General features: G+C 42.8%; 1 protein-coding gene across 1 annotated transcript in view; it reads left to right on the plus strand.

The window, feature by feature from the left end:
• Nucleotides 1–865: 865 nt before the first annotated feature.
• Nucleotides 866–25,138, plus strand: part of VWF (von Willebrand factor) — a gene marked incomplete at its 5' end in the record, with an annotated part of 151,528 nt that continues 127,255 nt past the window's right edge. The window contains 6 exons of the mRNA XM_082013969.1: nt 866–895; nt 2,442–2,496; nt 3,097–3,255; nt 4,902–5,004; nt 5,091–5,299; nt 15,587–15,711. Of these exons, the coding sequence (XP_081870095.1) occupies nt 866–895; nt 2,442–2,496; nt 3,097–3,255; nt 4,902–5,004; nt 5,091–5,299; nt 15,587–15,711 (681 nt within the window). The remainder of the gene's footprint in view (nt 896–2,441; nt 2,497–3,096; nt 3,256–4,901; nt 5,005–5,090; nt 5,300–15,586; nt 15,712–25,138) is intronic.

Here is a 25,138-nt window from a genome sequence, read left to right on the forward strand (position 1 = left end):
AGGAGGCATATTTTTATTGTTTTGTGTTGTTTTTCTTGGTGTAAAGTAAGGACCTGATTCTCTGAACTAGTGGCAAAATACGATTTACGGGGAAATGTGTTGCCTCCTAACCCCTTTGTTGTTATTAGTAGCTACTGAAAATACAAAGCATAGGACATTGAAAGTAAAGTAAGGTGTCATCTGCTCTGCATTTTTTGCTCAGTGCTGCACATATGCCCATAAAGCTTGTGCCCACCTCTGTAAACAAGTACGTCATTATTAGCCTGTTACCATGTGTACCATGTTGAGGGTACCTCTATAAACGTTTGCAAATTCAAGGACTGAATATGTTGATCTAGTAGAATGTGAGAAAATTCAAATGTGTTTGTACCTGGAGAACAAAAACAGGTCACTACTAGCTCTGAATTTTTTTTCTTCTTTCTCCTCTAAAGCAGTTCACAGGAAAAAATACTACATGGCTTTGTGGACTTTGAGGTATGGAGCATCCTACTATTCCTCTTTAACAATAGTCTTCCAAATAAATACGCTGCCTATTGGCTCAGACAGTGAGATTTGTCACACATACACATGCAAAATATATTTCAAAGACTTATCTGTCATGTAAGTTTTTAAAACTATTTCCCCTCATTGTAATTTTCTGGCAATTAAGGCTACTGATTTACACGATAGCAATTTAATCTATTGTCTTGAGAATCAGACGGATGTGACGTTCGGTCTTTATCTTTGCTTTTAAATGAACAAGAGTTCCTGGCTTGTACAAAAACAAGAAATTTCAGACCAAAGCCCTTCCAGTCCTGTCTTCTGAGGGAACACAGGAACAATGGTGTTGTAGGCTATAGGTGGTAACTGGAGGAGCTGCTTGATCATGTGCAGGAGGAATCTCACACAGGAGAAGGTACATTCATTTCTAATTAAGCCAGTGATAAAATTATAGAGGGTTATATACTGGCAGATCTTACTGGATTGTATTCTGATTTGTTAGTGGCACCTGCTCGATTAGAATTGGGGGAAGCTTCAGTCTGCAGCTTGGAACAGACCGGGAGGTGGAAGGGGGCTGAAGAGAAGGGTTTTATACCCTGTCTTTTTGCTTTGCCTGCTTTGTAAAACTGAAGGGTTAACAAAGAAAAACAATACCTGATTCAGTCACAATGACATAGCGCATGCACTAAAACTACACTATCCAAGTGTGTAATCTGAGAATAATGCCTATTGTTTTTTTATCATTACTTTGTAGTCACATTCCCATGCAGTTGTCACTTTTTAGCTATCTTGCAGCAGTAACAGCCTTATGTCAGATTCGCATTTGCAGGATTATATTAAATTCAGCTTTATAATAGTTCTTTCTTTTCCCATCTCTTGTAAATAAGGTAAACTCAGTGTTTATTTATGTGGCTGTGAATTGGACCTACATAACTGACATCAATAAGAAATGTGCGTCTGTAAACTGAAATCAGAATTTGTCTTTGCGAAATGTATTCCAGCCTTTAATTGAAGGGTTCTTTCAGGGAAAGGTGTGTCTGGTCTTCTGGCATTAATATATTAAATATGGTATATTTAAGCCTCTCTAGTTGCTTACATGATTGCTGAAATTAACTCACTTAGATGGAGCTCCCTACAGCTTTCATCCTTTAACTGCTAATGTCTTGCCACAGAACGCATCTATAATTCACCACCTGCATGACACTCGTATCCTATTATTATTTTGAAAGGCCTGGCAGTACAGGAGGTAGTTTATAGACATATGGAGCACAAAGGCTGACGTTTTGGTTGTAGAAAGCAGGAGGCAACGCTAAAACTGATTTTGGTGAATGGAAGTTTTCACCCTGGGTCTCTAATCTCTGCACAATTCCCTCCCTTTACTTCTTGCCCCTTATCCCAAGCATATTATCACCCTGAAATCCGTGGATTAGAAGCATGTGGTTATAATGGACTGCCAGCCAGACCTGTTGGCTGGTGCAAAACCTGTATGTTCTTTCCCTTCATGGATGTTTGGGCAGGATGCAAATCTTGTGCAGCAGAGGTGACTTCTATTGGAGCCAAGTTGGCTGATCCAGTCTGGTGTGCTTCTTCATGTCAGGTTATCTGATAACTAATGCTACATATTGAAGGGCTTTGTGTGTGCAATGTAGTAACTCGGGTAAATCGGAATATGTGTGTAAGTTCGGCTGGATTTCCTGTGGAGGTAGCCCACATATCCCTGCAAGGAGAACTGAAAACAGGAACAAAGAATAGTTATTCTCCTAGATTACCTATTTAAAGAAGCATGGGTGAGTAACTAAATTAGTGTGCAAGTCTGCATGGATTACGGTTTTTTATAAAATGTTGTAGAACCTCAAAAATAACTTCATAAAAAAAGGATAGAAAATGGTGAGTTGTTGTGAAACAGACTAAACACCCCAAAGGAAGAATATTCTAATCTCTCTCTTTTTTATTTTTGACAGATGCTCCTCTTGGCAGTGCTGCTAACAAATTTACTGTTGTCCGCTGTAATATCAGGTAGGAAAACATGTTTATTTTCTGATGTCTAGGAACTATAACACATCCTCACTGTTTCCTCTGTGAGATTCCCCATCACACTCCCCCCCCTCTTCCTCCCCCCCCCCCCGGCTTTGTGCCCATCTAATCCTCGATCCTGGCTCAGGCAATATTCTCATCACAGGCAATATTCTCATCATGCTGGAGACCTTGATAAGGTTACTCCTTTTGGCTCTTTACCTTGCAACAAGCACTGTGCTGAGTCACAAAGGCTCCCTGAAGTCAGATACGTTTGGCTGAACAAACTATGGGGCTTTGCTACTGCCCTATTGATTTTAATGGGATTGCAGGCAGGAACAAACGAACGAACGCGTGGCATTCTTCAAAGGATCAGGGCTGAAAAGTCCCATGCAAGGTTTGGGCCAGTAGAAATAAAGCAAAAAAGCCATTTCACTAATGCATATAATAAAAAAAAAAAAAATTGTGCTTGAACCTATGGACTGTCGTGCCAGGCATACAGTCTGCCTAGAAGCTAGAGCTAAAGGTCCAGGACACAGAATGTGTAAATGCCAGCAGATGAATTGTTTTACATTACAAGTTATGTTGTGTTTTGATATGCAGGATCACCAGGTTCTTTGCTTCAGGAGTCATCAGTTTCCCGTTGCAGCCTTTTTGGGAATGATCACATCAAAACCTTTGATGGTTCTTTCTACAGTTTTGCTGGGGACTGCAGTTACCTGCTTGCTGGGGACTGTCACAAGCACTCGTTCACACTCTTAGGTGAGTCTGAGCAAAATACCAAGAAGTAACAAATGCAAAATGTTGTAGGGATGTGGCATTGCACTTGTGCTGGGTTCCATCACTGAGAATAAAAGACAAATAGTTGCCCCTTGTCAGACAGGATGGACCACTGCGTAAAAGGATCTTGTTTTTCTTTTTTTTTTTTTTAATTTATTTTTGAAAGTAGGACTAATGAGGAAATTTTGTCACTTTGACTTCTGCTATACCTTGGTAATATAGCTCAGACATAGCTAATCTGCCAAGGAATGGAGGTTTTCTCACTGGTTCTTCTAAAGAGGGGAAGTGAGACCTTTTTTAATTTTGAATTTGCTAGGGGAATGTGGCTGTTAAAGCTGAGTACAGGAGTAGGAACTACATGACCCCGTACAACTAATTTTGCCTGTATGCTAAATCCACCCCCAGTAAGAAAAATCCCATCCTGCAGGACAAAAGACCTTTGAATTAACATGAGCCTCTGCAGCGTTGTTCTTGGGGATGGGCAAAAGATGACATGAGAACCAAAACTGTGTATTAATTTCATACCAAACTCTTTTCATAGATATTCTTATATTCACTAGTAAGTGTTCTGTATTAGTCATAGTTTAAGATAACTTTTTACTGACTACAAGTAAACTGAGGTAAACTGATCCCATCACATTAAAAAGGAAACATATATCAATTGAAATAATTTTCTTTTCCAACTTGAACAACTTGGTACAAATTTTTTTATATGTAGAAGAACCCACCAGCATATGTGAAGTATGACTTGATTGCAGTATTTTATGTAATCAATTAAATCTTAAAAGAATACCCCATGAGCAGACGTTTTATGTTTATATTGGGCACATAAGCATGGCATAATCTATTTTTTATTCCTATCTTTGTATGCATGTGTGGGTTTGTTTTGGTTTTGGATACCTGTCTGTGAAGTGCGATCTGCGTTGCTGGGTAAAACATCTAGGTCTGGGCAGAGCTGGCTGCCTCAGAGCAGAAGGACCAGAAGAGATGGCGCACTGCACAAGGAGCTGCTGTAAAATCAAAGCTAGACAGTGGGCAAAAGCAGAGAAAGGACTATGTCTGAACCCCTCTTCTCTCTCAGAGCCTGAGAAAGTTGTTTCCATCTCTATGTGCTGCTCCTTTTGAAAAATTCAGAGTGAGTTGCCCCTGCAGTTGAATAGCCAATATTGGCATACACCCCTTAAAGACCAGCTGGAGATGGTTAGAGGGCTTATCAAGAATGAAGATATCCAGGCTCAGTTGTTCCATCAGTTCAATGGATTCAACCCCCTTCTTCTACTGAGCTATGGCTTGGGAGGAATCCAGAAAGGGAAAGAGCAAGGCAGATCATTGGGCACATCTCCTGTGGAAACTCCTCCAGTGTACATGGTAGGATGGAGAATTCACTGGCTAGAGATAGTAATGGGGAGAGCGTGAGTCCAATGCCAGGTCATGTGCCTGCCAGTGGTTGATGCCAGCCCTCATCCTGGAACTATCCGTCCCTTTCACATTAAACAACTATGGGATGAAATAGATGGATGACTCTTGAACAAGTTAGATGATACGCTCCCAACACTGCAATGTGTACTTACAAGTTGTCCTCCTAAGTCCCAGAAGTAACAATATTTGCCTATGTCTCATCTCTTCAGGTGACTACCAGGATGGGAAGAAAATAGGTTTCTCTGTGTATCTTGGAGAATATTTCAGTCTTCGCTTCTCTTTAGATGGAGTTGTGATGCAGGAAGACAAAAGGTATCTGTACGAACAAGTGTTCCAGCAGGAAAAAAGCAATGTTTTTTGTGTGTCATATTCTGAGAAATTCCAATTTTTCTTCACAGGATTTCCATACCTTTTGTCTCCAATGGCATATTTATAGAGAAGGAGGCAGGTTATTATAAAATATCCAGCGATGAGCATGGCTTTGTGGTGAAGATTGATATCAGTGGGAATATTCAGATAGTCCTTCAAGAAAAGCACTATAATAAGACCTGTGGGTTGTGTGGCAACTTTAATAAATTTGCTGAAGATGACTTCAGAACTCAGGAAGGTAAGACTATGACTAACTGATTGTATTTTAACATATGCTGTACACACTTTTCCTGACAGTTGATTCAACAAAGATTTTGCTGATCCAACAACATGTTTCTACATGTTCCCAGCAAAAAAGATGTGAGGAGTACGTGTTGATTGAACTTCTAATTTTTCATCAGTTAGATGAGTGGGAGTAAGAATAGATAGTGTTGCAATAGCAGAATATAAAATCCTGGGGGTTGCTACTAGCAGGTTTGTACTTGGATTTGGCATGGGATGCTGTTCTATAAAGTGGTTACCTTTTAATGACATTTCCCTGTTTATATGGGCTGTTAGATTGGAGGTGCACCTTATATCATGTCAATTCCTAATGAGAGGGATAAAGACAGTCAACATGGCTTCACCAAGGGCAAGTCCTGCCTGACCAACCTAGTGGCCTTCTGTGATGGAGTGACCACATCAGTGGACAAGGGAAGAGCTGCCGATGTCATCTGTTTGGAATTCTGTAAGGCCTTTGACATCGTCCTCCCCTAGCATCATTATCTCTAAATTGGAGAGAGATGGATTTGATGGGTGGACTGTTTGGTTGATGAGGAATTGGTTGGATGGTCCATCCAGAGGATGGACCCTCAGCGGTCCATAGTGGGACCAGTACTCTCCAATATCTTCATCAGTGACATAGACAGTGGGATCAAGTGCACCCTTAGCAAGTTTGCAGATGACACCAAGCTGAGTGGTGCAGTTCATACGCCTGAGGGACGGGGTGCCATCCAGAGGGACCTGGACAAGATTGAGGAATGGGCTCATGAGAACATCATGAGGTTCAACAAGACCAAGTGCAGGGTCCTGCACCTGGGTCGAGGCAACCCCCAGTATCAACACAGGCTGGGGGATGAAGGGTTTGAGAGCAGCCCTGCCAAGAAGGACTTGGGGGTACTAGTGGATGAAAAGCTGGACACGAGTTGGCAATGTGTGCTTGCAGCCCAGAAGGCCAACCCTATCCTGGGCTGCGTCCAAAGAAGAGTGGCCAGCAGGTCGAGGGAGGTGATTCTGCCTCTCTGCTCCGCTCTGGTGAGACCCCACCTGGAGTCCTGCGTCCAGATCTGGAGCCCTCAGCACAGGAAAGACATGGACCTGTTGGAGTGAGTCCAGAGGAGGGCCACATAAATAATCAGAGGGGTGGAACACCTCTCCTGTGAGGACAGGCTGAGAGAGTTGGGTTTGTTCAGCCTGGAGAAAAGGCTGCGGGGAGACCTCATTGCAGCCTTCCAGTACTTAAAGGGGGCTTCTAAGAAAGATGGGGACAGACTTTTCATCAGGGCCTGTTGCAATAAGACAAGGGATAATGATTTTAAGCTGAAAGAGGGTAAATTTCAACTAGATCTAAGGAAGAAATTTTTCACAAAGAGGGTGGTGAAACACTGGCACAGGTTGCTCAGAGAGGTGGTAGATGCCCCAACACTGGAAACATTCCAGGTGAGGTTGGATGGAGCTCTGTGCAACCTGATCTGGTTGAAGATATATGTGCTCAGTGCAGGGAGGGTTGGACTAGATGACCTTTAAAGGTCCCTCCCAACCCAAAGGTTCTATTCTAAGATTGCTTTTGCTGCTCTAAATACCTGTATGCAAAGTCTGCCAGTGTGGGTGAAGACTAAGTGTTTTGGAAAAGCCCTGAGTATGACTTTGAAGTACCAATCTTGATTTACTGTGTTTCGGAATGTCTTTTAATTCTTAGCACTTACCTGAAGAGGAAAGGTTTAGAGTAAAGTTAGTTAATACATTAATATGTTAAATTGATAATGTAAAGTATGTATTAAAAGTAAATGATACATAAAATAGAAAGGGAGACAAAGCAACTTGGAGAAGAGCCTGGCAGTGCTCCAGGGATGTGTCTTACTGACACTTAGGATACAGAAACGTAGCTTCAAGGTACAGAAAAAAACCTGATTTCATAGTATGTTAAAATGATTGATCAGTCCTTCAGCAATGCAAATAATAGGAAGCAAACTCAGCTCACAGAATCGCTTGGCAGGGCTTGGATACCTTGATGTCTAAATGTGTTGAGATCTGAAGTTTACAGCTTTTTCTTGAGACAATAAATAGGAGTGAGGCTATTATAAAAAGCAGGAGCAGAAAAGGAGACTGTATTGCCTTGGACTCTTCAGATGTAGGAGATTCCGTTCTGCTGCTCATGTTTAAATGTGTTTCATGCTGTATTTGTTTAACACGGTGGAGACTGTATCCTCCCTCTTAAAAAAAGCAGTGCTTTCACAACCACAGGTTTCTGGATGTAATGAAGTCCATGACAGCGTCACTGCTTGGAAGAGCTGAAAAAGGGTGACAGAGCATGCATAGCTTTTAGTGTATGAGGAAGGCCCTGATTTCTGTAACCTGCATGGATTTACAGATCTGTGACTTTAGTCTGAAGAATAGAATTGTATCTTAGCATTTCTGCCAGTTTTTTACTCTGATAGACCTTTAATTTAAACTAATTTAGATGAAATTAGAATTAATTATGTTTGAATTTGTTGTGTCAGTGATGGACGTCACTACGCCCACAGGTTGTTTGTCTCCTTGGCAGCTCTGTTGGTAGGGTGGTTCCTATAAGCATTTCTTAACTTGCTTCAAGTAACACCATCTTTTGATTAATTCAGACCTCTTTTTTTTTTTTTTTCAAATTGTTGAAGCTAACTTCCAGGTGTGGGGCAATGCAAGCAGCTGACAGAGGTAATATTCTTTAAACAAGAGATCTAAGCAGCCTATTGGTAGCCTCTGAAACAGTTTCCCCGTTTCTTTCTACTGCGGTTGTTTTTATTTGCTCTCCTCCTAACCTGATTAGATCTCATAAAGGTCAACCCAACCCAGGATGTGAGCTTAGTGTAAGGACTTAGTGATATGAGGGCACTGAAGGGTTACCTTAAGGTTTCTGGCAGATTGAACTCTCCTGTTGATGTGTCCATTGCTTCCTGTTAAAATCTGGGCATATTTGATTTATCAGATTGGGCCCTCAGTTCTAATCCATTAGATGTATTTCTGGGCTGGATTTGTATTGATAACAAATACAATAAGATCTTTGATCTTCAGAGTAATATGCAATGGAAGCACAGTGCACAAAGGAAAAAGACAATGATCTAGTGTTGCCAAGTTATAGGCTCTCACCTGGAAACCCCTGAGGAGCACTATGCAGATCCAAATGTCAGAGACAGAGAGATGATGCTAGATGTTACACGTCGGGTATGGTGCTATAGCCAATGAGCTTGTCAGATAGCTGAGTTGTGTTAAACCTTCCTCCAGGTTTTTTAAAGGCTGGGCAGGAACCTCAAGATGTACTATCCTTTAAACTGCTTTGATTTACACTGAAATGGTAACCTGTCTGGTTGCTAACAGTCTTTGCCTGGTAGGAGGGCAGCCTATAAGAACCTCTGTGATGGAAAGAGGTCTGCAGCTGGAATGCTTGCTTCTGTCTCCGACAGACTGTAACTCACACGATTTGAAAGCTAATGCAGTGCTTTTGTGTCATCTTCGTATCTGTCTGCATAGGAGGAAACTCATGTGATTTGATGGCCTGTTTCTAGGGCTTCTTTGTGGCACCAGAGGACCAGATCCCAAATTTGTGCAGAAGTCAGAGTTGTCATGGATAGATTCTAGCCCATAAATTCTGTCTTTCATGTAGCATCGTACATTTTGTCACCGTTTCAACAAAAGGGCAATGTTTATGTTGAAAACAAATGAAAACATGATTTTTTCTGTATTTTAGAAGAAAAAAATTATTGTGCCTTAATGGCACAGAGGGTTAGTTTGGTTTGCTCCAAAGAAAGTGGATTACGATATAGAACTTCATTAATTTATATTTGGATTGTTTTGGTGTGGTGGTGAAATAAGAGACAAAGCACCTGCTGCATTACTGGATATTACCACCTAGAGCAAGTAAATAAAGGAGGCATGAAGGAAAGGGTGTTTAAACTTTTCTCTTGATATATTTCTACTCATGTTCTATAATCTATCCAGTCATGTGCTATTGTCATGGCACTCAATTTTAAGTCCTCACTGTTTCAGTGTGGAAACTGAGAACTGGTAGTCTGATGAGAGGATAACACACATTTCTTCTGTATACACTTTTGATGCTCAGTTATTGAGGTCCTAGAGGTCTAAGTGGTGTGACTCAAAGTATGATACCCTGGCAAATTAACATGGGTAGGACCCAACTTTGAAGGTAGTGGCCTTAGGCAGTAGGTCTTGAACTTAAAATAAGTCTCCCTGGTAGGTTTCAGAGTTGCAGACACAGTCATTCAGACAGAGGATGGGGTGCTGAGTCACTCTCATTGTCATAGTTGGTTACTAAACTAGTTCATCCTGCGGAGAAGTGCTCATGTCCTGTCGAGACTTACAAGCAAGATTGATTATATTGTATGTGGTTGCTTGTTTATTGAATATGGCAGTAAAAACAAGCCAGATGCCCCTTGAGAGTTTGTTCTCACACTTTAAGCATAACTAAAATATAAAAATAAAGTTATTGGAAGTGTTCCAGGGTTATTTGTTGTTTGTTTGTTTGTTTTTTCCCTAGATCCTAATGAAGGAGTTAATTTCTCCTCTGCTTTTTCTTGCCAGCTAGGCTCTGGTCTTTTATAGCCATCCTGTGAATGCTTCCAAGACTTGGTAATTGAACAGGCTCTGCTTTCTGACATCATCATACACTTCTAACTGGTTGCCAGTCTTTGCTCTTACGAGAAACATGAGGTTGAGTCCTTTCTTAGTGGTCAGTCAGATATCTGTTTGTCATCCTTCAGCCCATGGCATTTGAGTGTCTCATGATCATTGTCATGAGCATTTTACAATTGGGGATCCAAAGCACAGCCCAGAAGAGATGACTCAACACTACAGAGAAAATCTAACACAACATGGGCAACTCCATCCTGAAATCAGCTCAGGGCATGCACACATGTGCAAGTTGCCAAAACCCCATAGCCTTTCAGCACATTAGTGGTCAAAGGGCATGCTCTTACGCTGCAGAAAGTGTAAGGTAATTTCTTCTCAACGAGAAAGGCTGCAGTGCAAGCTCATGGAGCTCATTTGTGTGCCCATAAGCCCCAGTCTTTGCCTAGTACCCTTATCATTAAGCTGTCTCACAGTGATATGGCTGCGATAGGTGCTTGGATGGTCATCATTAAAATTTATTTGTGCAAAAGAGTTCATTCAAGTCCAACACAGGGATGTTAATCCATCATTTTGTTATTTGTGCATGTTACATGCTCTTAGCATTATGGAAGGAAAAAAACCCAACCCAAATTAATCCAGCATCCCATTATGCTTTTCTTGGCACTGGCAGGAAGCGTGTTTCTGGGAATCCGTCTCCAAATTACAAAGACATTAATGATAAAACAATACCCATGGCTAATTTTGGATAAAGGCTTGATATTCTGAGCCTGTTCCAGCTGTCAGCAACCTATTCCAGCCTTTTAAGCTGCTGAAGTACAGAATATGTGATGCCACTGGAGAGCGAATATAGGTTAAACAGGTAGAAGCAGACAGTATCTGCAAGGAAAAAGTCTGATATTTCAGGTAATGTTTTTGCTCCAAAAGTATGCATATGCATATGACTGAATATGCAACTTCCCTGTGTGTGGTACCTGTTATCAGAAGCTTTTAAAGCATGTTCCAAACTCACAGTAATGGTAGTGCAGGTAATTTTTTCTTTTCCTAAAAAAATCAACAAAAGTTTTGTCATTCTGAAATCCAAATTTCTTGGCATTTTAAAGGATATCAGTGACTTAATTTTAGGCAAGTTTAACATTTTTGTTTGTCCCAAGTAAATAATCTAATTCTTTTTCCTGCATTTTAACTTACAAGCAAATGGGATAGATTCACAAGGGAATTTAGCTGTCAATTACAAAGAATACAGATGAAGACAACTTGCCTTGTACCTATCTATCTTCATTATATGGCATCTGCCTGGGATACCAGAAACCTGCATTCATAACCCACTCTGCTTTATTCAAAGTTTGGAATCGAATTAAACATTTTTATTGTGAGGAGTGTGCCTTCATCACTGGGCTGTAGAGTTCTGGAGATGGCTCTTTCCCTCTCTTGTGTTTAATATTATCAGTTTTATATTCATTGAACTAGAGAGGGCAGGAAAGACTTTCTACCTCATGATTCAATATTGCATATAATTAATTTAGTCCAAACTATGGATCGATTTTTGGTCAACCTTGCAATAATTTTCCTTGTCTGGAACCATGTAAAACTTTAAAAAAATAAACCATACACAAACAACAAAAACCCCTAATAAACAAAAAACCCCTATTGCTTAGTAAATAACCAACCTGTGAAAGTTTACACACCTCTTAGTCACAGTATTGTAGTGTCTTGCACAAATTCTTGCATATATTTTACAGAAGAGTTAACAGACCCTGGGAGAGTTAACCTGATGGGCCCATGGCCATAGGGAAAATCCGCAGGAGATCCGGGGAGGGAGGTCGGGGCTCCTGCCTCCCACTCGCGTGCCTTGAGTGCAAGGAGGTTGCTGCCAACTCTTCACCTTGCCTAACCATCAGTCTCAAAGTAAACAAGCAGCATACCAGTTTCCGATTTCAAAAGGAACTGGTGATTTTGAGACTCAGATATCATAGTGAACACTGATTTTTCTGTCAGGAGTAAACATCATCTGTCTGAAAATCAGATAAGTGAAAGCAACTGTTCAGAAAAAAAAAAGGGGGAGGCGGGAGTGGCAGAGAGTCTTGGCCAAAATATGTCAGTGTGGTATGTGGTTTTGTTGGGTTCTTTTTGTTGGGTTTTTTTTTCTTTCCAAAGAGACAGAGACATGCAGGCAGCAATTACAGCACTAAAATCACAGTCCAACAGAACTCCCCTGGAAGACCTACCTGCTGCTCAGGTGGTTGGTGCATGGCCCTCTCCCGGAGGCCCTTAGTAGGGTGGTGGGATGTTTCTGGGATGCAGCGAGAGAAGGTGAAATTCGGTTGTGCTTTAACAGCTACCTCCTGAACACATCTTGCATCCTAAAAGGACACAGCACGCTAACTAGGTGCCTGGGGGTTTGGGCTGTTGAGCAGCCACTTTGCACACTGGCATCAGTCTGTATGATGGTCCACATCAGGCACTGGTTCTTGAAGCACTTGTCTCCAAATGCTTTGTTTTCGTTATATTTTGTGACAGTATATATTTTCAACATGCTTTCTGCAAGACAGCCAAAACTAGTGCTTTAGCAAAAATCCTACCTGGGCCATACGGAGGATTTCTGGGTGTAGGACTCTGATAAGTCCTGGCTAGGAGTTGTTTCTCCAGAATCTTGGCTGCTTAGAGAAAGAAGAAAAACCAAACTTAGGAGGAACAGAAGGAAAACAAGACTCTGCCGTGTAGGAGAGGAGGGCAGTCGTGCTGCGTGGTGGGTGTGCAGTGCCAGAGCAGGCAGTTCAGCTGCCTGGCTGCTCTATTAATAATGTCACCTATGCACTTAAGAAACATCAAGGGTTTTTAGGCTGTTTTTGTTGTATTGTCCCTTCCACCACCTTTCCTACCACCTCGAGTCCTTCAGAAGAAGGAAACGGAGGTGTTGGGCAAAAGGCAATGGTGGTGGTGGCTGCTCTTCCCTCTTCCCGGAGCAGTCAGATGTGCCAGGGACAATTGTCCCTCCTTGCTTTTCTTCCTGAAGCTTCACCAAGTAAATGCAGTATTTCAGAACCACCACACTGATTGACAGGGAATGTAGCACAGAGTATGGGTTGAAGAGTTCTCTCCAAAATTACCCTCTGCAGAAATAACTTATCCCAATGACCCCAATTTGTTAAGCGGCTCAGTGGCCCTAGAGTCACTTCATAATTTCACATTAGAGCTCTTCTGATGGTCAGCGAAACCTTCATGTCCAGCTGCTTTTTACCTTTCCAAGACTATGGCTTGCATCTTACTGTGTGTTTGTAAGGCTGCTCATTCAATGAAAGCACAAGTACTCTGAAAATACAGGTTCTATTGAACCTGTATTATTGGGAGTAATAACTAATGATATTCAGTGAAATACTGGGCATCTTCAGTGACGGCGTTGTTTAGCATCGAAGGACAAAGCTTCTGGGGAAAAGCAGGCTGGCAAATGCACATGCAAAGTTTTGCAGCACTCTCATTTTAAAGTGCGTCTCCAGCCCTTTATCTGTTGCCATAGGTCACTTAAGGCTACACTGGACAACTCACAGGAAAAATACACTGTCAACTGATCTCTCTTAATTCATTATTGTCCTAGGTTTTTAGTGTTGTATGTTGAGGACGCTTACCTGGGGCAGGATCTTGAGCTGTTGAGCAAACCCAAATTGATCAAGTATTGCCTGTTCCAAACAGCTTGTAGCTTAGTTTAAGGGCCCCAGGACTTTGCAAGGAGGAACAACTGCTCTGCCAAGTTGCTGGCAAATCACTCGTGCCTCTGGAATGGTCTGCTAATATACAGAGAGTTGTTGGCAACAAGAGGGTTCGAAGAGCAGTTTCCCCAAAAAACCCTAAACAACCCCATAAAAATGTTGAAATTATTTATTTTGAAAAAATTTTACATGGAAGTATTAAACATAGAATACAGCAGGAGAATTAGAATAGTATAATACAAATGTTGCATAGAACTACTTAAGAGGGACAAATTTACAAGCATCACAGAAGAAAAAAATCTAATGGAATGAGAGAAATTTAAAAACAGGTGACCAGCATTTCAGGGCCAACAGTTGTCCCAACCTCCAAATCTTAACTTGTGGGCAAATGGGGATCTGGTGATACTTGCCAGTGGGAAGCTCAACATGGACGTGCATTCAGAGCCAGAGGAACACCACTTCAGAGCGGAGCCCATCTCCTATTATTATGTAACTTAGTGTAAGGCTTCATTAGTGCAAGTAAAAGGGGATGTATTTAATTTAGCGCCTTGCTCCTCATTGTTACTCAAATCTTTACAATCTGTGGTATGGTAAAGGATTGCATTCTTGTTGCTCTTTTTCTTGTCCTGTGCTGAGTTCTGGCTGCATAGATGAAAATTTCATGCCTTTTACCACCTTTCCCTGTCATCCTTTCCTTGGAGTCTTCCTCCTTTGACATTTGCTGTGTGCCTAACATATGTGATATTTATAAGCCTCTAATTTCTAGTCTACAAAAAAAAACTCTACAAAAGGCTACTGGCTTTATTACATCTGCCTTAGAATTCTCAGTGTAGTTTTCATGACTACCTTTTAGTTTAGGAACAGTTTTAGTGTTCAGTATATTCTGTGTGCTTGTACTTAATGTACAGCAGGTAGCTCAATGAAATTGTTATTATAGAAATAAGAAATATGGAATATTATATAGATATATTTTGGAAGCATTTCTTTTGTTTTCCAGATACAGTCAGGGTCATATTTCAATATATTCTCTGCATAAGGTCTTGGGAATACATTAACAGTGGCAATTGATATTCTCACATGCAACACAGTAGGGTTTCAAAAAGCAAAGTTACAGAACTGAGACTTATGAAATTAACTATTTTGTAGCAGGTACCCACAGAAGGAAGCAGAGGTAGTCCTGGAATCATCCAGGCCATGGGAGGCAAGAGGGGGAGGAGGGAACATTCCCTTTCTGGGAGGATCCCCCTTGTCAGAAGGATAGAGCAAGAGAAGCAGGGACGTGGCTTGCATCTCCCAGGAAGTGGCAGCCATACAGATTAACTCTTGCAGTTTTGCTTTTTTGCAAAGTAGGTGCAAATCTTACTAAGCCTGGGCCAGGAGCTGCTTGTAATAGGACAGAGAGGCATGTTTCTGGACAATTTACACAATAAGATCAGATTTAACGTACACCAAGGTCATGGTGTATGTTAAGTTTCTTCAGAGAGAAGGACAAAATCAAGGCTAGCTGGGATCAGGAGTGCTAATACTTTCTTCGGTTAGGGAAAGCAGCTTTATTCTGTTTGCCTCTCTAGTATATCTCATGTTTTATTGTCAACTTTTAAATAGTAGCAAAATGTGAAGGCGTGCTTAGGCTTCTGCAGATTATTGCTGACCAGCAAGTAACTCCTACCATGTTCATGCAGGTGTGAGAAGTGCTGGGAGCTGCTTTCTGCAGGCTTTAATCTGTCCTTGAGTTCAGAGAGGTCTTCTGCAGGACTCAGTGCAGATCACTGGAAGTGGCTTTTCTACAGTCAATCTGTTTGGAATAGAAATTCATTTGATAGAACAATTTTTATTTTTAAAAACAGCTTTCAGCAAACTATCATGCTGTTACTAGCCGATAATGACCACTTGTTGCTCAAACCCCTGAACAGCCATGTGCTTCTCCTCTTCTTCATTCACAGGGACTCTTGTGGGAAACAGTTATGATTTTGCAAACTCCTGGGCTTTGCACAGTGAAAACAAGCCGTGCAAGAGAGTGCAGACTCCAAGCAACACCTGCAACATTTCATCTGATATTGCAGAGAAGGTTGGTGCTGCAAGATACCGTTCTGGTTTTGGTCCTCCCCTTCCTGAAAGCAGCTTGCCTGCCCTTTGGCAGAACACCACAAATGCTTCCTTGAATCCATGTCTGTACCTAATGTGGTCCTTCCACAGCAAGTGGTTAGGATGCAAGGTGCAGAAGATACCCGTTTTGGGCTTCTGACGTCCAAGTGTGGTCTGAGATAGCTATACTGGGCACTGACCTTGCCACCGCACTGGAACAAGGTACATGGCTCCTCGTCCAGCCTGGCAGGCGTTAACCACGGGGGCTGGTGGTGGCTGTAGGCAGGTCCCTGCTGTGGTGCAGCAGGGTCAGGTGCAGGCAGAAGGTGGACGTGACACATCCGCAGCATGTGCCTGTGCTGTCTGTGGGCACTCCCAGCCTCTCCGTGAGCTGGCGTGGGGCTGGAAGCAGGATGCAGCTGTGTGCTTGCGGTTCCTGAGCTGATAACTATGTGCCTTCCCTCAGACTCTGGCTGGATGATTTCTGTACTGGGCTGTCTGGTGCTATAGAGAAGTGACCTTGGAAGCTGCATGTTATGGCTGATGTCTTATTTACACGCAGTGTTGAGAAAGGAACGGTTTACTTGCTAGTTAGTGAATGCAACTTTTCCCTCCTACTGCACTTTGCCTGTTGCTATTCTTTCTGAAACTGTACATATGTACCCTCCTTCTCACCCCCGAAACTCCCAAACACACAAATATCAAACAGATAAACAAAGAAACCAACAGCTCATTTGAGCCTGAAGTGTGAGCTGCTGCCAAAGAAACTTTGGTATTGCTTGGGAAAGGTGTGTTGAAGTGGTGCCTGTAAGATGAGGTAGTTAATTCCTTCTCTGATTCTGCCAGCAGGGAAGCATCAGTTCTGAAGGCTTGGTGGGCACCACCACCACAAATAGTATTTGTGAATGTGTTGCAGTTCATACACCTGGGAGTCACCAGGGTGGGGAGATGCTTCAGCCAGGCTATTTTTTACCAGGGAGATGTTCTCTGTAGGTATTGCAAAGGCTTTGTGCCACCAGGCTATTTTTCTAGCCAGGAGGAGGAGATTCCTTCAGCTATGCATATAGATGGTAGCTCTGATTTGTTGAAGAAACACAGAACTGCTTGTCTCAGCCAACTCCGTGACCCCCTTTGCTGCATGAACCTTTTTTTTTCTCCTCTTTTATAAGTGTAAACATGTTCCTTGTTACCCTTAGACATAAGGCAGACACACAGAGGTGGTCACCAGCTCAGGGAGGAAAGTAGCTTTGAATATATACTGACTGCATGTGGCATTACAGGTTATGACTGTCATGGTAAATTAAGCCTTCATCCACTGAGGGACTGCATCTGATCTCATGTACTCTGTTGTAAATCAGAATGATCTGGCAGGTGCGAGGTTTAGATTTCTACCAGAGTAATTGAGGCCAAAATTTAGCCATCAGTTTCTTGCTATACAGGTCCTGTAGACCGATACTTGTTAAACTAGGCTCAAACAGTATCTCAAGAAGTAGTAGCACTTCCTGGAACATATCTGCTCTACAGCTACTTCAACTGCTGGTTTCCTAGTTACCTAGAAAAAGCTAACCAAGACTCGGACAAGCTTACAAAGTTCTGACTATTTATCTATTTATACTTCCACTAAGCTTTTGGATGGGTATGGTTGTAATTAGACATGTTCTGAAATTCAGTGAAGCATGCTCCTGCCCCTTAGCACTATAACTTCAGCCTCACAGCCTGCAAACTTGGCTGAGGAAGTGCAGCAGGGATTTCAGGTTGGAAATCTCCAGTGTATGTTTCTTGCTTGAGCTGAGCCAGTGTGCGCAGGGTGTTTCTGTCGGGGTCGGGTCTGATTGAACACCTGACTTGAGTAATGGTGCATGGTGCCGAGGATGTAACCAAAGCATGAGAGGTTTCAACCTGGCTGAGACATCTTCTGAGGGACCGGACTGCATTTTAAACCTAGTTACAGCTCTAGAGCAGGGCTAGTTCTTGTGACTGGTTGTGGCTGCTGGAATTTTATCTGTTCAGGTGAGTTTAATGTTTAGAAAATTCAACATTGCAACTGAGGCCAGGGAGTGGCATGCAAGGCAAAATTCTGTCTAATGGGTAGACTGCAACTAATGCGAGTTTTATACAGTTCACATAAAATATTGATGCTTTGTTGGATGAAGTTTGCTCTCCCGCAAACTGGATGAAATTATCTTCTGTCTCTGAGTTCATGAGCATTTAACATTGGCTTAATTTATTCACTGTGCAAGAATAAACACAGCACTATTAATAGAAGTCCAGCCAAACCAGTGCCTGCTGAAGAATGTAGGGCTTTTTAATAGCGTGCTTTGTTTGCTTGCTTCAGCTTCAGGAATGTAAATCTCCTCCGTCGCCCAGCCTCCCTCCCTGCCAGGCGGTCAGCTGCTAGGTGAGGAAAACAGCTTTGGGTCTGTGCACTCCTCCTGCCCCTGTACCTCCACTCAGGGTAGATCTGTGGTTTTCTTTGCCCGCTCTGCTCTGCTCTGCCCCGCTACCCTCACCAGCATCCTTGGAGAGATGGGTTCTGACTTCTTTGCAAGATGCAGTGAAGCCAGAAAGCCCTGTTGCTCTTTTCCTAGAATCATAGAATACCTGATTGGAAGGGACCTCAGGGATCATCTGGTCCAACCTTTCTTGGCAAAAGCACAGTCTAGACAAGATGGCCCAGCACCCTGTCTAGCTGAATCTTAAAAGTGTCCAAAGTTGGGGAATCCTTCACTTCCCTGGGAAGATTACTCCAATGCCTGGTTGCTCTCACTGTGAAAAATTTTCCTCTTGTGTCCAGTCAGAATCTCCCCAGGAGTAATTTGTACCCGTTACCCCTTGTCTTTTCCATGTGATTCCATGTAAAAAAGGAGTCTCCATCTTCCTTGTAGCCACCCTTTAAATACTGGAACATGGTGATAAGGTTTCCCCTAAGCTTTCTTTTCTCAAGGCTGAACAAACCCAGTTCTCTCAGCCTTTCCTTATGTGGCAGGCTTCCCAGTTCTTTGATCATCTTTGTGGCCCTTCTCTGGACCCTTTCCAGCCTGCCCACATCTTTTTTGCATAGCGGGGACCAAAACTGAATGCAGTATTCCAGGTGTGGCCTGAAGAGTGCTTTGAAGAGTGGGATGATGATGACTTTATCTCTACTAGTGATGCCCTTTCTGATGCAACCCAGCATCCTGTTCGCTTTCTTTGCCACAGCACCACACTCTTCACTCCTGTTGAGCTGCTTGTCCACCAGGACCTCCAGGTCCCTTTCCAGAGATCTGCTCCCCAGCTGGGTAGATCCCAGCCTGTGCTGGACTCCTGGATTATGTTCTCCCAGCTGCAAGACCTTACACTTGTCCTTGTTGAACTTCATAAGGCTCTTATTAGCCCACTCTTCCAGCCTATCGAGGTCTTCCTGCAGGGTGGCTCTCCCTTCCAAAGTGTCCACTTCCCTACTCAGTTTGGTATCATCGGCAAACTTCATCAGGGTACACTTGATCCCATCATCTAGATCACTTATGAAGATGATAACAGCACTGAGCCCAATATCAATCCCTGAGGGACCCCACTGTGACAGGTTGCCAGTTTGAAAAGGAGCTGTTTACCACCACCCTCTGGGTGCAGCCTGTCAGCCAGTTCCCCACCCACCACACAGATCACTTGTCTACACCATAACAAATCAGTTTCTCTAGAAGGAGGCTGTGGGAAACCATATCAAAAGCCATGGAGAAATCCAGGTAGACAATGTCTACTGCTTGCCCTATATCAACCAAGCAGGTTATTTTGTCGTAGAAGGCAATCACATTTGTCAAGCATGATTTGCCTTTGGTGAATCCATGCTGTCTTTTCCCAGTCACGTGCTTCATTTGAATTGTGGTAGCCCCCAGGAGGATTAGTTCCATAACTTTCCCAGGGACTGAAGTAAGACTGATGGGCCTATAATTTCCTGGATCCTCCTTTGAGCCCTTCTTGTAGATGGGGGTGACATTGGCCTTCTTCCAGTCTTCTGGGATGTCCCCTGATCTCCACAACTTCTCAAAGATTATGGAGAGCAGCCTCACCACAACGTCAGCCAGCTCAACTCAGGTGGGTATAGCCAGGGCCCATCAATTTGTAGGCATCAATCTCCTGTAATAGTTCACACACCAACTCTTCCGGCACTGATGGTGGGTCTGTGTTTGCACCAACCTGGATTTTTGTTCCCAAGGCCTGGGGCCCAATAGTGCTGATAAAGACAGAGGTGAAGCAAGTGTTGAGAACCTCTGCCTTTTCAGCATTGTTGGTGACTAATTCATGTCTTCTGTTTAACAGTGGGCTGATATTTTCTTTCTGTTTCTGCTCTTTGTACATGTACCTGAAGAACCCTTTCTTGTAATTTTTGGCATCTCTGGCCAATTTCCATTCAAGCTGAGTTTTTGCTTTTCTAACTGCATCTCTGCATGCCCTGGCAATGCCCTTATAGTTCTCAATGGGTATTCATTCACTTTTCCATCACTGGTGTGCTTCTCTTTTGGTTTTGAGCAGACTCAGAAGCTTGCAGTTAAGCCAAGGGGATCTCTTGCTCTGTCTATTTCCCTTACCTTTAAAGGGGATGAACTGTTTTTGTGCTTCCAGGAGAGCATTCTTGAAAAACTCCCAGCACTTGCTAGCTCCTTTATCCTCCATGGAAGCTTCCCATGGAATCCCTCCCAACTGCTTTTATCTTCAAATCATAGAAAACTCAGGCAGTTACATCGTGTTTACTAAGGAAGAGCTCCTGTCTTGATTAATTGCTCCATGTATCAGCTGAAGGTCTTGACCCAGCTCACACTCTTACCTTATTGTTGCTCTGGGCCTCTCCCTGCCCTCCATCTCTAAAACACTTACGTGCTTACACGTGTTTGACTACTGCTCTGCCTGCAGATACATTTTCTTCTTAGAACCATGTATTCTCCTCCTAGGGCTAGAGTCAGCTTGGCATCTGCACAGTGGAGCATGCCAAACTGGGTAATGTTGGAGGGAGGGAGCTACTGCCTCCCTACCCATGCCCTGCCCTCTCTGGCTGCTGTTTAAATAGTTACCAGAAAGAAAGAGCTTCTCTGCATTGTCTGATCCAATTTTTCACTACTTGGATGTGATGATTCAGGTTACCTGTTCAATGAAGTACTGCAATTTAATAGCTTCTCAGATGACTAATAGCATGGGTAACATGGATCTTGAAATATAAAATGGAGTGACATGGATAACTGTGGTAATGAGGCAGCCTTGAAAACAAAAGTATGTATGCTATAAAGCATTACAATTAATTTATGTGTTCCTAGATGTTACCTTATTTTTTGGATTTCGCCTCTAATAGAAATGGTGCATGGAGGCCAACAGTTCACTGTATTCTTTCTTTTTTTCTTTATTTTTAGGAAACTATATCTATAATATGTTAGATGTGAAAATGACTGAAATTAGATTTCAACTAATTTCTGCTTTTGCTGAAATTCACCTTTTGCTGTGATTGGTAAGAAATAGTCCAACTAATATCCCATATGCAATAAAGAAATAGCATTTATCCCCAGATCTGAAAGCAAATGGGAGAGATTTTCAACTTTTGGACTGTCATTTGTAATGGTAGAGGTCACAAGCAGGTACAGCAAAGACATGGGCAAACAATACTATAATATATTTTAGGGGTGAAAATGAGGCCCACTCTATATATATCCCACTGTAAGAGAAGATCAGTTTTGAGATCACCTGAGGAACCTGAACATACACAAGTCTATGGGACCTAATGAGAAGCATCCCAGAGCCCTGAGGGAATTGGCTGATGCAGTTGCCAAACCACCCTCCATGATATTTGAAAAGTCGTAGCAGTCAGGTTAAGTCCCTGGAGACTGGAAAAAGGGAAACATTGCACCCATTTTTAAAAAAGGTGGCAAGGAGGGCCCTGGGAACTATCAACCCATCAGCCTCACCGCTGTGCCTGGGAAGATCATGGAACACATCCTCCTAGAAGCTATGCTAAGGCACGTGGAGGACAGGGAGGTGATTCGAGACAGCCAGCATGGCTTCACCAAAGGCAAGTCCTGCCTGACTAACCTAGTGGCCTTCTATGATGGAGTGACCACATCAGTGGATGAAGGAAGAGCTGCTGGTGTGGTCTATCTGGAATTCTGTAAGGCCTTTGACAGAGTCCCCCCCAACATCCTTGTCTCTAAACTGGAGAGAGATGGATTTGATGGGTGGACTGTTGGGTTGATGAGGAGTTGGTTGGATGGTTGCATCCAGAGGGTAGTGCTCAATGATGTCCAGATGGAGATCAGTGATGAGTGGTGTCCCTCAGCGGTCTGTATCGGGACCAGTACTCTTTAATATCTTCATCAATGACATGGACAGTGGGATCAAGTGCACCCTCAGCAAGTTTGCAGATGACACCAAGCTGAGTGGTGCGGTTGACACACCTGAGGGATGGGGTGCCATCCAGAGGGACCTGGACAAGCTTGAGGAATGGGCCCGTGTGAGCCTTATGAGGTTCAACAAGGCCAAGTGCAGGGTCCTGCACCTGGGTCGAGGCAACCCCCAGTATCAGTACAGGCTGGGAGATGAAGGATTGAGAACAGCCCTGCTGAGAAGGACTTGGGGGTACTGGTGGATGAAAAGCTGGACATGAGCTGGAATGTGCACTTGCAGCCCAGAAGGCCAACCCTATCCTGGGCTGCGTCCAAAGAAGAGTGGCCAGCAGACCAAGGGAGGTGATTCTGCCCCTCTACTCTGCTCTGGTGAGACCCCAGCTGTAGTAGTACATCCAGCTCTGGAGCCCTCAGCACAGGAAAGACATGGACCTGTTGGAGAGGATCCAGAGGAGGCCACCAAAATGATCAGAGGGATGGAACGCCTCTCCTATGAAGAAAGGCTTAGAGGGTTGGGGTTGTTCAGCCTGGAGAAGAGGAGGCTGCGGGGAGACCTCATTGCAGCCTTCCAGTACTTAAAGGGAGCTTCTAAGAAAGATGGGGACAGACTTGTTGTGATAGGGCAAGGGGTAATGGTTTTAAGCTGAAAGAGGGTAGATTTTGACTAGATCTAAGGAAGAAATTTTTCACAAAGAGGGTGGTGAAACACTGGCCCAGGTTGCCCAGAGAGGTGGTAGATGCCCCGTTCCTGGCAAAAATCCTGGTCAGGTTGGACTGGGCTCTGTGTAACCTGATCTGGTTGAAGATGTCCCTGCTCGCTGCAGGGAGGGTAGACTAGGCAACCTCTAAAGGTCCCTTCCAACCAAAGGTTTTATGATTCTGTATCCTAAATCTCATTTTTCTGCTCCTGAAATATACACATTAGCTGAATCAGCATTCAAGTTAAGTGACTTCTGTCGGTTGTTGTTATGGTTACTCAAACATACAGCCACTATTTGGTGTGCTAAACGTAATTGCTTTGGATGAGAGGCTAAGTTGGAAAGATGGGAGGCTAAATCATTTTCCCTTTGAGTGAACCAAGAGAAGTTGTATTCTGAGAAGCTATACCCAATTATGGCACTGAAATATACACTTCCTGAATGATCTGGAGAAACACTTCTGTGTATCTATATATCATAGAGTTTAAATTCAAGGGAACGAGAACAGGTCTCTGCTTTCTTCTGTTACTTTTTAGGTTATATCTCTTTAATGGCAATTATTAAGCAATTGTTAATGGAGTTCATGCAGCAGCAGAAGGCAGTGCCACAGAAATTGGAAGAATGTACAAAATTCCACCTACAGCTCTGTGTGGTGGGACTGGGACAGAAAGAAGGTCAGCAAGTTTGCAGTTGCTAAGGGTTGTTAGTGCCAGGACACCACCAACCCATTTAAAGAAACACTTAAAATAGATGTCATGGAGAAGTCAAGGGAGAAGTTTCAAGACCTTCACCTTTATTTTGGATACTGCAGTCATTTCTGCTAGTTTTAATCTTACAGCCACCTGTACTCTAAGCACTGTTTCACCCTGAGGCTTCACTCCCTGGTGTGTTGGTTTTATATGTTTCTTTGTCTGTGTGGAGCCACTTCCAGGTCTGTTGCTCCATGAGCAGGAATGCTACAGCAGTGGGTGAGAATGCCAATATCTTGTGCTCACCACATATGTGCTTTGTGCCCTAAACTAAAGAACAAAGACCACTCTTAGTTCAACCTGACCACTGAGTTTTAAAGAAAGAAAGGAGACAAAATAAAAATTGCAGAATGGTTTAAGTTGGAAGGGACCATTGGAGGCCATCTAAGCCAACACCCAACTTGCAACAAGGCCATCCTAGGTCAGGTTGCTTATGTCCTTGTCCACTCACATTTCAAATGTCTCCAAGGGTGGTGGTTCCACAGCCTCTCTGAAGATTTGTTTCAGTCTTTGACCACCCTCATGGTGAAAACTGGTTTTGGGCTTTGTATCTATTTGGATTTACCCATATTTCAGCTCATGTCTTTTAATTCATCACAAGAGATATGTCTAAAAGATGGGAAAATTTCAGCTATGATTTCTTGTATGAAGTCACTAGAAAATCTGAAGCAATTTAAATGTCAAGAAAACCTTTACACAGAGAAAATGAACTGTTTGTTGCTTTCTAACATGTATCACTTGTTTTCTTGGTAATCAGCTAGAGCTCAGTCATTACATGTGTTGTTATTGAACAAGACTAAGACCAAAGAACACAATAGGGGAAAAAAAGAGGCTCTTTTTTTTTTTTTTTTTTCTCCCCTGTGTGGAATCTCCTTTAGTTTTAAAGTCACTTTCACATCTAACATTTACTGGTATGTAATAAACATGGTCATAAAAGATTGCTTCTACTAGGTTTACTGTTTAGTGAAATATACGGAGTCTGAGTTCTAGTGCAACATAACAGTTAAGTTGTATTACCTTTTTAACAAGGTCATTACCTTATTAAGAAGCTTATTAACACAGCCCCTAAACGGGCTTATTGCATATACTGGTTTTTCTGTTGCAAGTATCTGGATCAAGGCTTTGATCCAAGAGTTGCTGCACGGTTCATCCTCTGAATGGCTCTGAGCTCACTTTCAGTTATATCAGCTTCATCTTGAAGCACTGCTTTAATAGGTTTTTTGGCTGCTTCTGTTGTTACTTCCACTCTTAGGGCACTTTTTCAGCTTTCTCCTATTTCTGTGTAGTCTTAGAGCAGCACCAACCACCATTTATACTGTTCCTGCTCCCTTCCTTCTAGTCTTTTTTTCCAGCTGGTTCAGCATGGTGACTGCTGTCAGGGCATCAGAATTACTCCACGCTGGAGCTGATTTTCTGGAGGACAGTCATGTTCAGCTCTCTAATGGTGCTCAGTTAGCATTTTTTAAGTTCCTTGAGGCCTTGCTCAGAAAGCTCAAAACCTCTTCGTGTATGCAGTTGCTCACTGAGCATTTTGCTAAACCCTGAATATATTCCCAATGAGCCAGACATTTCTGGTTGGTTTGTTTTCATAAACAAGAAGT

The sequence above is a fragment of the Phaethon aethereus genome (assembly GCF_964289735.1).
Source record: "Phaethon aethereus genome assembly, chromosome: 1".
Classification (NCBI taxonomy): Eukaryota; Metazoa; Chordata; class Aves; order Phaethontiformes; family Phaethontidae; genus Phaethon; species Phaethon aethereus.